The 14,331-nt window shown below is 30.2% G+C and overlaps 3 protein-coding genes across 3 annotated transcripts; 1 reads left to right on the top strand and 2 right to left on the bottom strand.

Annotated features, from left to right (window-relative positions):
• The first annotated feature begins 1,534 nt into the window (after window positions 1-1,534).
• On the top strand, window positions 1,535-13,286 carry LOC116768644 (muscle-specific protein 20-like). Its single transcript, XM_032659417.2, has 4 exons — window positions 1,535-1,695; window positions 11,928-12,139; window positions 12,392-12,512; window positions 12,750-13,286. Exons 1-4 carry the CDS (start codon window positions 1,672-1,674, stop codon window positions 12,939-12,941), a joined length of 549 nt encoding a protein of 182 aa, XP_032515308.1. The 5' UTR covers window positions 1,535-1,671; the 3' UTR covers window positions 12,942-13,286.
• Window positions 1,994-4,894, bottom strand: LOC116768643 (circadian clock-controlled protein daywake-like). The gene is made up of 6 exons (XM_032659416.2): window positions 4,540-4,894; window positions 4,234-4,326; window positions 3,380-3,527; window positions 3,174-3,307; window positions 2,854-3,003; window positions 1,994-2,408 (listed from the first exon to the last, which is right to left on the bottom strand). Exons 1-6 carry the CDS (start codon window positions 4,607-4,609, stop codon window positions 2,209-2,211), a joined length of 795 nt encoding a protein of 264 aa, XP_032515307.2. The 5' UTR covers window positions 4,610-4,894; the 3' UTR covers window positions 1,994-2,208.
• LOC116768645 (myophilin) lies at window positions 8,815-10,395 on the bottom strand. Its single transcript, XM_032659418.2, has 4 exons — window positions 10,238-10,395; window positions 9,630-9,829; window positions 9,427-9,547; window positions 8,815-9,302 (listed from the first exon to the last, which is right to left on the bottom strand). Exons 1-4 carry the CDS (start codon window positions 10,241-10,243, stop codon window positions 9,120-9,122), a joined length of 510 nt encoding a protein of 169 aa, XP_032515309.1. The 5' UTR covers window positions 10,244-10,395; the 3' UTR covers window positions 8,815-9,119.
• Window positions 13,287-14,331: the final 1,045 nt, after the last annotated feature.

The raw sequence follows: 14,331 nt of genomic DNA, 5'->3' as shown, positions 1-14,331 counted from the left end.
AAACATTGTATCGATTATTAATTTATTGTAAATCGATTGTTGAAATCATAACAAAAAGACTACTGATATTCATGTATATAACGATTGATAAATCGAAACAATATTCAAATTATCAGAAATAATGCAAAAACTGTCCATAAGCGAGCACTGGGCATATAAAATAAATGACTTGTACATTATAAAGTAAAACTGTAGCAGCGAACACAACGCGAACTGGTTAACGTCACACGCATTCGGTGCAAAGTGCATGTATGCATTTTAACTCTGTGCGTTTATGCTGCCCTGGTGACCGTTCCTTTTGTGAGCGACACCAAAGGGGCCCTATCCCCTTTGAGAGCACCCTTCTCTGGGTCATCCATATTCTTTTATATCCAAATCTGTTCTTTTTGACTATTTAGTTTTATTATAATCTATTTCATTCTAAACAATAATCTTGACTCCATATTCATTTTTTGTTTTGTTTTTCAATATTTTTAATAAGTTTTAGTGGTCGAAATCAACTGCCGCATCTTTTGTCTTTATTCCGTCAAGGTCATTTAAATTAAGGTAATTAATTTAATTAAAATTAAACCTAAATAACACTTCTTTGTAAACAATGTCCTACCAGGAACTCAAAGGACAAGGAGTTCAGAAAATGACAGAACTTCATTGCAATTAATTGCAACAAACTGCAATACATTACTCGTCACATTTACGAAGTTACTCATATAGAAAAATTCGTATAGGATTTAATTTATAGTCAATATGACTAAAACATATGGTGTCTCAATAACTGATCATATATTTCTGGAAAATAAAGAAATCTAAATGGGGAATATAAAATTCCTTTTGTGTAAACAAAAGTACCAGGGACCAGCTACAAGGTTAAAAAGATTATATTATTCTTTGGCATGAATATTACACAGATTATAAAATGGATTATAAGCATTTTTCCTGTATATTGTTTGTCCTCTGACGATAATTTCATCTAAGCCGTTATCACCATGTGGGCAGAATCACAGTTCGGCCAGATCAGATACGATACTGACATCTCTCAAATTTTTGGGTCAAGAGTAATGATTTTATAATGTCCAATTACAATGATTATGATTTATTATTATTATGAGTGTATTTTGCATTTAATTTATCCGACTGATGTGAAATGTTTGTATGCAAAACGAAACGAAAACTGATCACCTTGTTCCAATTTCTCACAATATAATATGAAGATATAAAAAGAACTGACTCCATATAACAAAACCTTCAAAGCTGCATTTTTCCATTTCTTTATAATGAAAAAGAAATAGTTAGCGATGTTGAAAGTAACAACAAAAAACCTAGGACCATACAAACGAACTCAATTTTTTTTAATTATCAATGACATGTTTTAAGTCGATATTTATTATCTGTGTATTATGTAACATAAACCTGAGTACGGTTTAGGATATATTTATATAAACATTTAAGTATCGCTCGTTTCACGCAAGGTATGGGGATATTTTCGTCCATCGTTTTCTGGTTTCTGCGTAGTGTCCGTTCTCACTAGTATTTACAACTATATCGCCTTGCGCCGTATAAAACACGTAAGGTGACTCAGTAAAGCTTATTTTGTTCCCAACTTTTGCGAGAGAGCCATCTAGTGTCGAACGTGTTAAGCTCGAGTGATAGTGTTTTCAGTGATTTATACTCACAATGCCTGGACGTCCTATTTGGCAGGTAAATAAAATGTAATCTAATATATTGTCATTTTTTATTCAACGACTAAATAGTAATTAAAATCTTGTATATTTTTCACAAAATAGGCTAGCTAAGCCACGGCTTTTGTGAGTTTATTAATATCTATTGAATCGCAAAACAGTAATGTTGAAGTAGCATGACTAATTTCATAGCTTCTGATATTTTATTTACCTGCCTGGTTGGAAATAACAGGTACGGTTCCAAAAATATCTTTGGTATGAAAACAGTTTGAAACACCAGAAATGTGAGGTTTTGTCTGGGATAAAAAAAACAGTCGAAAATTCGTCAGTCATATAAAATAATTTTATATACAATTTATTTTAATTTAAAAATTAAACAAAACTCAACTTATACTTAAAACTTCAAAAGTATCATGTATTTTCTTTTTATAAAAAAGTGTGTTAAAAAATGTGAAGCTCGAGTTTTTTTTTTAATTACTAATCACACAGTCTATTTGAAATTTATTATTGAAGTTAATTAAATCATTTCGATCTAGTCGTTCACTTCTTTGTCTGTGTTCCTTTTCAATAAATTAGTTTTTAAATCTCCAATCATGAAGTTAGCTGGTAAATTGTGAAATATTCGTTGCATAAATCCAAGAAGGATATCTTCAATGGTTTTCGATAATATCGGTCTCAACGATTCAGATACTGGCTTCCAATTAGCGTTTAAATACGCGTTTGTGCTATCCTCTGAAAAAAAATAAAAAATAATTTCCAAGTACAGCTGTAATGAATACTATCAGAATGAACAAAGGAATGACGAAGAATAAAATAAATAACATAACGTGATTTTTATTAATATTTTAGTTTAAACACTCGTTTATTTTGTTAATTTGTTCTCAAAAATGACCAATTTGAAATATACAAATGTCGAGTTAAGTTTTTGGGGTAAATTTTAAATAACATAACCTCTTCACTCGTGCGAATTGGCAACAATATTTTCAAGGTCAGTCAAATTAAACTCTCAACGCGTTTCAACGTTGCAATTTACGATACGAATATACCAGGAGAATATGAACTCAAAGAGTAACTAGAACTCGTGACTCTTCTTACGCCATCTGTTATTGAGTAGTGAAACTAATTTGACGAGAAACATGCAACAGTATACAATAGATGACGCTGTTATGAAACTCACCAAGTGACGATATTCCGTCGAACAAGTTACCCATATGTAACTTTAGACCTCCAATATTATATTTTACATGCACTTGCGTTACATTGAAGAATGGAAAACCACCTTTTTCGTACATCTTAACATCGCTTACAATATCTATTGTCATGTTACCTATAATTAAAAGTAGCAATTAGTACAAAAACGTCATACATATCTTTTTTTATATTGAGTCCGTGTTCATTTTAAAGGAAATATTCAAATAAAATATTTTACTGAAGATTCGTTGTAGTTAGGATTACTTAAGAACTCTATAAATAATATATGTTATGTATCAGACTCACTTGGCTCAAACCAACACAAACCACGACCAACTAATGGTATTAATAATATTTTTCCTTTAAGATCGTAGGTGCCTTCAATTCTTATCTTTGGAACCCGAACTTTAGTATAAAAATCGTAAGATTTACCGTCGACTCTGAAATAAATAGATTTCAGTACCTTCACAAATTGAACACTTTAAAATTTAATGATTGCAACAATGACTCACTGGCTATGTAGCACTTCTGTTTTACCAAAACCTGTTACTACAACATTGTCGAGCGCCGCATTTATGTTAACCGGCCCTTCGCCTTGCAATATCCTCAGTTTTGGAATATTTAAAGGATCTATTGGCGGCAAGTCTATTTCTGGCAGCCCTGAAACAAATCACAGAATACATATAGCATTACGAACTCTCATAAAAACTGATATTGTCATCGTCTCGTGTGAATATGATGAAGAAATAGCACTTTCGCTTTCCGTAAGGCATGTCCCACTATAATCATTTCGAAATTGAAACTTGTGTGACTAGCTTAGTGGTTTATGAATTAAATTATCATTTAACATATTTACATTCTTTGTTCATTTAAACTACATATTGCATTCATTTTGAATTACCTCTTAAGGGACCAAAAGTGTTTGGATAGGAAAATTTAAATCAAATCAAAAGACAGTTATTTTATGTTTTATATTATGACACCTAAATATTGCGTTAATGAACAAGTCTTAAAAAATAAACCATTAGACAGGATAAACAATGTCATGTTTAAAAACCATTTATGAATACTTAAAGCCTCTCTTAAATCCGCTGAACCAGAATTCGTATGGAAATTTAAAAACTTGGTTAATTTGAAATTTAAATTTAATAAAAAAGACAAAAAAAATTAATGTACGGTCTTTAAATGTACCAGGAGATCAGTACAGCGAGCAGTTATGCATTCTGCACTAAAGTTGTGCAATGGAGTAACATTTACTATTGCGACTTACGCTGTCTACATTCTTGTTTAAGACTGCCATTAGCAGTGATGGGTATTGCAATCAGCATATATGTATGATATAATATATTTTTTTTTATTAATTTACCTGGTCCTAACGCGTTGAAAAGCTGTTGTACCGCGTCCCTTGAACAGTCGTCAAAATCTGGATCACTTTTCATACAAGTGTTTATGAAGCTTGCTAAAAAATGTAAATATAAAAAAATTATCGGCGGTAAAAGAGGGTTAGGATTAGAAATAAATAGCTAGTAAATACCGATTAAAATAAGGGAAGTGGCTGAAAAGGTTACGATTGAAATAATAATCAACAAACATTCTAATATAATTTATACAAAGATTCTTTATAAAAAAAAAAAAAAAAACAGTTATAAATATTGATTTTAAAATTACTTACGCTTTGATTTATAATATTCAGCCAACGAACAATGTATCACAACTGTCACCAAAAACAATTGGATCTTCATATTATTATTTTATTTAATTGTATGAATATTTGAAACCCTAGGTTCTTGGGCCTCGGGCAGGCCAGTCAGGGTATTGGGTTAAGACTAAGTCTCAACGACGCTGGTCCCGCCGGCTCAGCTTGGTGGGGAGGGATACGCAATGAGCAATGTAAATAACACTTAAACTTTGCCCTTATCGAGTCACTACTAAGTACGATCTAAACAAACCCTGGATAAAATTCATGTATCACTATTGCGCCTAGTACTGTTAGCTATGAGTACTAAGACTGCATAACCAATGGCATCTATTCGCTGGTTTATATAACTTCAACGTATTTTTTGCTATTTCAATCGTCATTACCGTAAGATATTACAACAGTTCGTATAAGTATAGTATAGTATTTATAATGCATGGGAATTCCAAATACATTTTTCAGCATTGCGTAAAGCAAGCAATGCAATCTATATGAACGTTATTCTAAACAATGATAGTACTGCTAAAACTATGCCAATATAAGTTCCTGTAAATCGAGTTTACTCGGACATTCGTAACATGAACCCAATAAGCATGGATATCTGTTACATTCGTTCCAAATCATCAATTCCTTGACTGCGATTTTATTTAGTAATCTTCTGACATACTTCTCAAGTGTTTTATTTTTTTAACTTTAATATTGGATACTACAGCATTAAATTTAATTATTACCGCACACGACATATAAATTATTATAGCCTGTATACTTGTTTGGTATAATAGAAAAGGGAATTTGTTAACTACTTACTTAGGGTGAAGGGATCTTAGTATTTAAATTAGCCTTGGGCAGTGAATGCTCTATCGCTTTCATAATATTTCGTGCAATAGGGTAAGGGATCAAATGTTAAATAATTTCTAACATGTTCAGTAATAATTAGGTCAATGTCTGACGAGTAATGCCGTACTGGTGGAAACAATAAAAGTACTCAAACGCTAATATTCATTATCTGTGTATATTCCAATATCATAAGCTCTCCCATACGAAATTAGAAGTCATTGTCTAAAGAACTACGTAGAATCGCTAACATAATAGCCATTAAAATTCGACAATACATCCTCTTTTGTTGGCGTCTGGTCAACATAAACAAAATTTATTTTGTTGAAACATGTTAAATCCCACGCGTTCGCATCATGTCATCTGGAATATCACAAATGAAAGTTTTCTATTCCTAACGATGTATGCAAGCCTGGTAGAACTTATACCAAAACAATTTATTTAGTTTAATTAATTAAACTACTTTTTTCTTCACGTTTTTATACGTTACATGAATTTTCCGAATAAAATTTGACATTAATATTTACGACATACAACTTCTTTCATAAGCCACAAAATCACAATCTGCGGCTGTTTCAAATTTTTATTACCCAAAAGTAGGTTGTGGCTACTCAAAGAGTGGGTAAAAATAGATTCGTACGAGTAAAGTTCACAGTTATTTACATTTATATATTTACATTGTGTTGTGTTGTGATAAATAGTGTAAATAAAATAAAAAAATATTTAGCAATATCCATATCACTAAGATAAGAGAAATATTAAATTAAATAGAAATGTATAATTTGAATATTTTTTGATTTTAATGACAACAGTGATATAGTGATGTACCTATAATCGTAAAATGTTTATGGTACAAATCGTGATGTGCAAAATTCTTTTCATTCAAATTACGATATCATTATTTGTTCAAAATATTTCGCTATTGGTATGAGGTAACTCGATAAATTAGTAACTACTAACTTACATTCAGAAGGTCTCTTATGTTTACTTTTAAAACACTCATTACTTATTTCTGGCACATAATAGTTGTATAACCCTACTTCTTTATAAAAATATCGTTATTTTCCTAAAAATTCGTGTATTAATCGCATGTTTATTTTTTGTTTTGTTTTTGGAACGTCAAATTTCCAATTAAATCAAAAGAATAATTTATGATTTCCTTCATCAAACATATTTTGAAATAAAGTAAATGTAATATTATTATTTAAAAAATAATGTGAGCGGAACCGGAGACAGTTAAAATATTACGGTTGCTCTTGAGACAGCCCGCCAACATTAAATGTTAAATAAAATATTAAGAAACAGCGAAGTGTTGATATGTCAATGGCGTTTGTCAATCGCTATTTTATACTTTCGCTCTCAAAGACGACACATCGTTGGTGGCGATAATGAAACATAATTTTTGTATTCAAATAGTAATTTTTTTAAAAGTATTTGGAACTAGTATAGAAGTGAATGGTATGCAATAGGGAATCAAAACACAAACAAATCATTAAATTAGTCAAAAAGTAATAAAATATTATACCACTAAAAGAATTTATTATGTGAAAAATTAAAACTCCTGTTAAACAGATGTTACAATTTTTTTTTTCAATTTATTAGCTTATCGCAATCGATGTCGATATATGACGATACTTTTGTGTTTTCTTCAAAGGTAAGTTTGCTCTCAGTATGCTTACTACGGGTTGCTTCGACACAGAACATACGAATCGTAACAGTTTTTCATTAACATATTTTCGCTTACTATACATACATATATTACCGTCGATCTCTTCTAGAGAGACTAGCAACGCTTCTTATAGTGTCACAATGCGAACTAGTCGTAGGCATGCGATACCAAAACGCAGTATTTCCATTATTTCTCTAATACTTTATTAAAAAATTTGGTAAAAATTTTAATGCCACTAATTCGTCTTTCTATTACAAGCGATAAATCTTGAACATTTCAATTTTTCATATATTTTCTCATCCAAATGAAATACAATACACTGAGATGAAATGAGAAATTAATTTTATCGCAGCATCTTATTACGACTCTTCTAAGTAAACTATTTAAAATAAAACGTTATCTTATATATAAAATTCTCCTGTCACAATGTTCGTTCCCGTACTCCTCCGAAACGGCTTGACCGATTCTCATGAAATTGAGTGGGTCTGAGAATCGGCCAACATCTATTTTTCATACCCCTTAATGATAAGGGTTGTTCACCCTTAAACTTTTTTTTTTTAATTTTTAAACGAAATTTTTAATTTTAATTTTTTTATAATGAAGCATCAAAAAATTGCTTTTTTATTACCAACCCCTATTTTTTTATATATATGTAAACACAATACGAGTGCATGTTTGTTTCGGCTAATATCTAAAATGGCTGAACCACGTTTAACGGGACTTATTAGCATGTAGCTGATATAATAAAAAGTAACTTAGGGAGGCAGATCGCCTACGGGGCTTTAAAGTTTTGTCATAGTTTCTTATTATTTTTCTTACGCAGACGGAGTCGCGGGTAACAGCTAGTTGTATATAGAATTACTCAAACGTAACTACGGTCACCCAGATTCACGCGGAATATTTTTATTTTGTAATATTATTTGATTACGAAACTCATTACAATATAGTTTCCATTTTTGTTGCCATGGATTTATTTTACATGCTGTTTTTCCATTTTATGTGTTACAATTATATATAGTAAGCATATTATAGTAACAATATATGATAAAAGTTTGGAATTGCTATTGGTTCTTGTTTGAAAAACTAACTGAATTAAATACTGCTGTTTTATTAAACCTTTCTACTAAAACTGTATTATCGGTATTTTTTTATGAGAAAAGAAAATGACACATTTTATATAGCCCTCTCTTTCTGTTTTTTATTCTTTATTTATTAATTCCCATATGGGCATCGAAAAATCTTTGAAATATAATACGTATGACAGTTAGTAGTATGTTTATTTCTTTGGGAAGTACATACTTCGTTAGGTACTAACATACTAAAATAAAATTTGCTGTTTCGGATGTAAAAACTTACCGAGCTTTTATATCGTCACTTTCATATTTATAATATCAGTGTATATATTTTACTTTATTTTATATTATTAGTATAATTCTAATATCGAATCGGTCGCATTTGGCACTCTTGCAAAATGTTTTGCTGGCTTATTGTGTATGGTGAGCGCTGTTCTTCATTCGTGTCTTGATAATTAATCACTGACAGATTTATTGCAACAAATTATGATTTAATTTTATTGGCAATCATGTTTTAATGGCATCATAATTAATAACTTATAAAAATACCAGATGTGTTTGATTCTCTTTCGCTAGATGTTCTGTTCAGAAAATCAGAATATAATTTATGCTGTGCATTTTTTATTCGTTTAGCAAAAAACTTATTCGAAGAATTCAAAAATAAAAATATATAACTATTATAAATAAACTTTTTATTGCTATTAAAATATGTACAAAACAATGATCGATTTATGAAATAGGATTTTTTACGTTGAAATTAATATAAACCCAATATAAAACTGTTTGAAAATCATCTTTAAAAAAAAATCACTCATTCATAACAAAAGAAAATACAACATTGAAATCCAGATAGATTATAACAGCCATCTTGAAAGACAGACTTAAAAAAATAAAAAATAATTTAAAATACTGTTTCTTGTGATGACAAATTGGCACTTTTGCCTTTTATCATATAGATTATAAATATATTAGTAGGAAAATTACATATGACGAGTGTTGCCAAAACCACCATGGCCCGATTGGGACGCCCCCTTGTTGTAACCCATTTGTAGGTTTAATTCAGCGTTGTGAGCCCGAAGTTGTTCTTCTGTGAAAGATCTTTCATTCTTCTCCGCCATCTTAGGTCCTAATTGAGGACCGTTATATTCGGGATGCTTCTGTGTCTGAGAAAGTAACAGAATTTTTATCGCTGTTTTCTCAGCTGCGTTGTTCATCAAAGGAGTTTAAAAATAAACATTAAATCGCTGTATTGCATCGCTCCATATAATCGATTCTATAAATACTTACTATTCTACCGAGAGAGTATAAGCACAAGGTGACTTGAGGAATGTTACGTCTCTCGAAAAGATCGGCTGTCTGGAATATTTCCTCCTCTGGAACTCCGTACTTTTTAATAGCTGCTTGAAACCTATAATATTTGTATCGTTACTTTCAAAGAGTTATAACTTTATAAATTTTTTCCACATATTCTACCATGGAAATAATCGAACCTTTGAATGTTTTCCATAAGTTGAAAGTTGGTTCCCCTTTCCTGGATCTTTTTAACTGATCCGGGTGCCAATTTATTGATAAGCTTGCACAGAATGACTCCATCTTTCAAGATGTCTTCATACGCGCCTTTAGGAAGCGGTTCCCCAAGAACAGCACTGATCCAGTTTAGAACTTCTTCCTCCTGTTCCTTGTTTCTGGCCTGTAAATAATTTTATATGTTTTTGAACAACGGCCATAAAATATGAACTCCAGTGCCAAGTCGTTAACTGTAGGAGTAGATTTAGGAACAGATTCCAGAATCATCTCCAAAAATAACGCTAACGGGCGTTATCTAAAGCGTCTGGAAAGCTTTTGAGATCGCTGCATAACTAAATGCATAGCTGCGTTGCGCTGCATTTTCGAGCCATGCGATAAAAAATAAATTAATATAGGTATATTAAAAAAAGAACAAAAAGATATAACAAACAATAAAATAAAATTAATAAGAAAACAAAAAAAATATAATTCACTTTCTAAAATGTTTAAAATCCTAAATGCATTTAAATTAAAATACACAAAAAAAGAAGACTTAATGAATTAATAATTGAAAAATAAAAAAAAATCTTACAGGCATTTTGATTTTAAAAGATCACTATTGGAACAAGTTTCCAGATCCGTATCAAATAGTTGACTGACACTAAAGCCGCCCGCCTAAAGGCGGTCAGCGTCCGCGGGGGCGGCTGGCGTCGGTACAGCTTCCAACACAAGTACCATTCTTAATTATAGGTATTACAACACTGCCATTCACTGGCGGAATGATAGACTGTTCCAGTTAGCATTGAATCTTCCAGAAATAATCTAATGAAATAGAAATTTAATCAAATAAAATTTTAGAATATTGTTAGACTAACCAAGCGTGGAAAATGCAAGCTAAATATTTTGATAGTCCATAGACAAACTATTTGTTTATTAGTTAACACGGTTTAATGTTGCCTATAAATGTATATTTAAATACCAGCACTAAAGATATTTGTGATGCTGCAATAATTATTCATGATCAAAGGAAGAAATATGGTCGTAAAATCGGAACACTGTCCTTTATACAGACCAGTCTTAAAAAATATTGGGTATCTTGATGTATTCAATTTATTATAAGACGATTTTGAACTATTGATTTTATTTTTGAAATGAATATTAAAAAGAAGTTTTACCATTGATTCTTGTAAAGCATTTATTCTTACTAAATTTTTTTAAAATACTTTAAATATAATTAAAAATAATTCAATATTAAAACAAACGTTGATGTCATTAACAAAACTACAATAACGTAACTTTATATATTGATAAAAATATTTTTATTGCTTAGGAACTGCTCTCATTTAAATATGTATGAAAAGTTAGATTAAAGTATTACATTTTATTGCTCTTAGCTGTAATTTGGCTCGTTACGTAAAATTTTCATTCGCGTCACGTTAAAACAGACGTTTGTTTTATGTTTGTACGTTTGTCATTAATCCGTATATAAGATATTATTAGATTTCCGAGTGCAGCCGCTGATGTCAGTGTGTTGAAAATATTTTAGTTGAGCGTGTTTCTTGAAAAACATGTTTACACGAATAAAAATATTTCTAAAACGTTACAAAACAAATGTCATTTTAAATGTGATATAATTATTATAAGAGTATAAAATCCTTAAAAAAAGAATTATTAGTACTTTAGAAAAATATGAAATTAAAAACGATTATATTTAATATTGTTAGTCTAGCTAACATAATAATAAACATGACATTTATTATTTAGTACTCGTTATAAATCTTCTTTTACAGACGATATGAATTTTAGAATGCTCTAAAAACCTCTAAAATAGAACAATGTCATTACTTTACCTAAACACTGTTGTTAATATTATGAACTAGCTGTAATCTATTATAATATATCACACTGGCAAATGTCCAGTTTGAACCCAAAGTACTTTATTCACTTGGCACGTGGCGGGGAACCCCTTAAAAATTTTACACTTAATAAAAGTGTCAAGGTATCACATAATATTATTTCATCGATAGGATGCACGAAGAAGATTGGCAGAATGTATCAAAACATTATACAAAGTTGACAGTAATTCAAAAAGAATTCGTTGATTGTTTTAATATTTTCATTTCTACGAAAATATACATGTTAACAGTATAGATAAAAATAGAGTTTTTAAAAAAATACCTATAATTTTGTAATTGATAATTCAAGAATCTTTTATAAATGTCATTTTTAAAACTAAATTTTGAGATGAACAATGGTCACAAAAAACATTTTTTTTGTTCTAGTGCGCTGGCAAACGTGAGCCAGAAAAAGAAGCAGAAGCTCAAAGATGGGTAGAGGCTGTGATTGGAGAACAATTCCCGCCTGGTTTGCCTTACGAATTGGCATTGCGAGATGGAATCATCCTGTGTAAACTGATGAACAGGCTGCAGCCGGGCATAATCTCCAAAATCAATGTCTCTGGCGGTGACTATAAATTCATGGACAATATTAGCCAGTAAGTCATTTTTATTTTACATATATCTCAATTTGATTAACGTTGTTTATACTAAAAGATTCTTTTGCCGATGCTTTTTATTTCTCTTTTTCAACTCTTAAATATACAGCCACCATAAATTCTTTAAAAAAACAAGTTGAAACGGAAGTATCGAAATTTTGTGCAGATGATTACAATTTTTTTTTTTTTAATAAATTATAAAGTCACTTAGTTTTTTTCTATAAACTTAAAGTCCTGTCTTATTATTTTCAGATTCCAAAAAGCCTGCGTAAAGTACGGTGTACCAGACGTAGACCTTTTCCAATCTACTGATCTTTGGGACCAGAAAAATATTTCCCTAGTCACACAAACAATTTTCGCTATTGGCAGAACGGTATTTATTCCTTACGGTATTATTTTGTGAACTTTTTTCTCATATAATGTAGTATAAAAAGAAATAGAAAGAGAAAAGATACTTTGCTGTCAAGACAAAGATTAATGAAGTAAACCCAAATGTCAACTTTCAATTAAAATGCTGGTAATTAAAACTAATCTAAATTCTTCAACTTGAAGAGTTTTTTCTACATACAGGTTAACAAAATTAAACTCTTTTCTTTTTGTTTCTCCTCAGACACACAAGCATCCTGAATGGCGTGGCCCGTGGTTAGGCCCTAAACCCGCTGAAGAAAACCGACGGGAATTCAGCGAAGATGTTCTCCGAGCGGGAGAATCCGTGATCGGTCTACAGGCTGGTACAAACAAATTGGCATCACAGTCCGGACAAAACTTCGGTGCTTCGAGAAAGATCATACTCGGCAAGTGAAGTACCAGGCTGACAGAAACCTAAAGAGCAAACGCGAGCTTAGATTTATGTTATTTAAACGAAGTGTCAATTTTCTCATTTTTAATCTGTTAATTTTTCATGTAATTCGCATAATAAAATAGTTCAAATCAGAATTATTTTTTTATCTCTATGTAATTTAATTTTTGTCTTATTTTCAATTTATACTCTGAAAATTTTATGTTGTATAATTTATGCTTAATGTGAATATTTAAATTTATATGCTGTTTTAGAAACATTTCTCTGTCTGTGGCAAATTTTATTATGATACTTTAAGTGCTGTTATAAAAGCCTAGTCAATAAATTAGTTATTTATTAAACAAACAATGTCTTTAATTTATTGCAAGATCACCTTATAAAGATTTTTTCGAAATATAATAATTTTATCTGATAAGACACTTTCTTTATAGATTTGGTCAGAAATGTATAACATTAATTAGCAAAACGTAATTAAATCGATATTTAATTGTTTTATCTTCGTTTCCACAATCACAGAACATCATTAATAAAAAAAACTAGATTTTAAAAAACTCAGGTCACTGAAAATTAAAAACATCTTAAACAGTCTAAGTCTTTCAATGCAGTAGATAATCTTTTCATGTTTATTGAATTTTGTCCGTTATAAAACAATGAAAGAACAAAAAAATATATAAGTGATTTCGTTTCGTTCTATATTTAAAATATCTTGTGAGTATGTCCTCAGTCTACGAGTAAATTATATAAAATATCAAGTACGTAACAGAAAGCAATTTCAAGATAATTATTTCGAAATTAAGAAAATATAATTTTCAAAACAGTGACATCTATGATACAATTTGTCCAATGAACATATTTCCAACCAGGTGGCACTACACAAAAAGGAAATTCAAGGTCACATATTGCTTCATTAGAGATTGCACATGGATCATAATGTCAAAAAGTCGATATTTTTAAATATCGAGACCATTTTTTTCAATATTCCGACTTTAATGATTTATACCAAGAAATAATTGGTGTTTGATAAAATTTTATGAAAATTAAGTTTCAGAAATGTTGTTTTTTTCCCGAATAAATTTACCACAATAAACTATGATAATTTTTAAGACAATTAAAAATAAAACCAGAATGAATCTTTATTAAAAATCTCGTCATAAATTTGGCCGATGACTTGTGCTTGTCAAAGATAACATTTTGTTTTTTTTGTCAATTAATATCGATCATGTGTAAGGAAGTAAATAATAATTTTGACTTATGATAAACATAGGCGTCTTTTAATCGGTATATTAATAAATGTAATCATAGAATTGATATTAATTTACATGTTAAGCAGAATGTTTATTGTAATATATCTCAAACACAACATGATGGAAAATATTTCTACAGAAACTTCATA

This window comes from Danaus plexippus, chromosome 4 (assembly GCF_018135715.1).
Source record: "Danaus plexippus chromosome 4, MEX_DaPlex, whole genome shotgun sequence".
Classification (NCBI taxonomy): Eukaryota; Metazoa; Arthropoda; class Insecta; order Lepidoptera; family Nymphalidae; genus Danaus; species Danaus plexippus.
The sequence above is the reverse complement of the archived record's forward strand: the minus strand, read 5'-3'. Positions and strand labels throughout refer to the sequence as shown.

Excerpts from the sequence above, each read along its gene's own strand:
- LOC116768644 (XM_032659417.2), top strand. The coding sequence starts at position 1,672 with ATGCCTGGACGTCCTATTTGGCAG. Across the intron at positions 12,140-12,391 it reads TTCATGGACAATATTAGCCA|ATTCCAAAAAGCCTGCGTAA; the intron begins GTAAGTCATTTT and ends TATTATTTTCAG. Across the intron at positions 12,513-12,749 it reads TTTTCGCTATTGGCAGAACG|ACACACAAGCATCCTGAATG; the intron begins GTATTTATTCCT and ends GTTTCTCCTCAG.
- LOC116768645 (XM_032659418.2), bottom strand. Across the intron at positions 9,548-9,629 it reads CTTATGGAAAACATTCAAAG|GTTTCAAGCAGCTATTAAAA; the intron begins GTTCGATTATTT and ends CAAATATTATAG. Across the intron at positions 9,303-9,426 it reads TATACTCTCTCGGTAGAATA|ACACAGAAGCATCCCGAATA; the intron begins GTAAGTATTTAT and ends TTACTTTCTCAG.
- LOC116768643 (XM_032659416.2), bottom strand. The coding sequence starts at position 4,609 with ATGAAGATCCAATTGTTTTTGGTGACAGTTGTGATACATTGTTCGTTG. Across the intron at positions 3,308-3,379 it reads ACAGAAGTGCTACATAGCCA|AGTCGACGGTAAATCTTACG; the intron begins GTGAGTCATTGT and ends TATTTATTTCAG. Across the intron at positions 3,004-3,173 it reads TTTGTGTTGGTTTGAGCCAA|GTAACATGACAATAGATATT; the intron begins GTGAGTCTGATA and ends TTTTAATTATAG.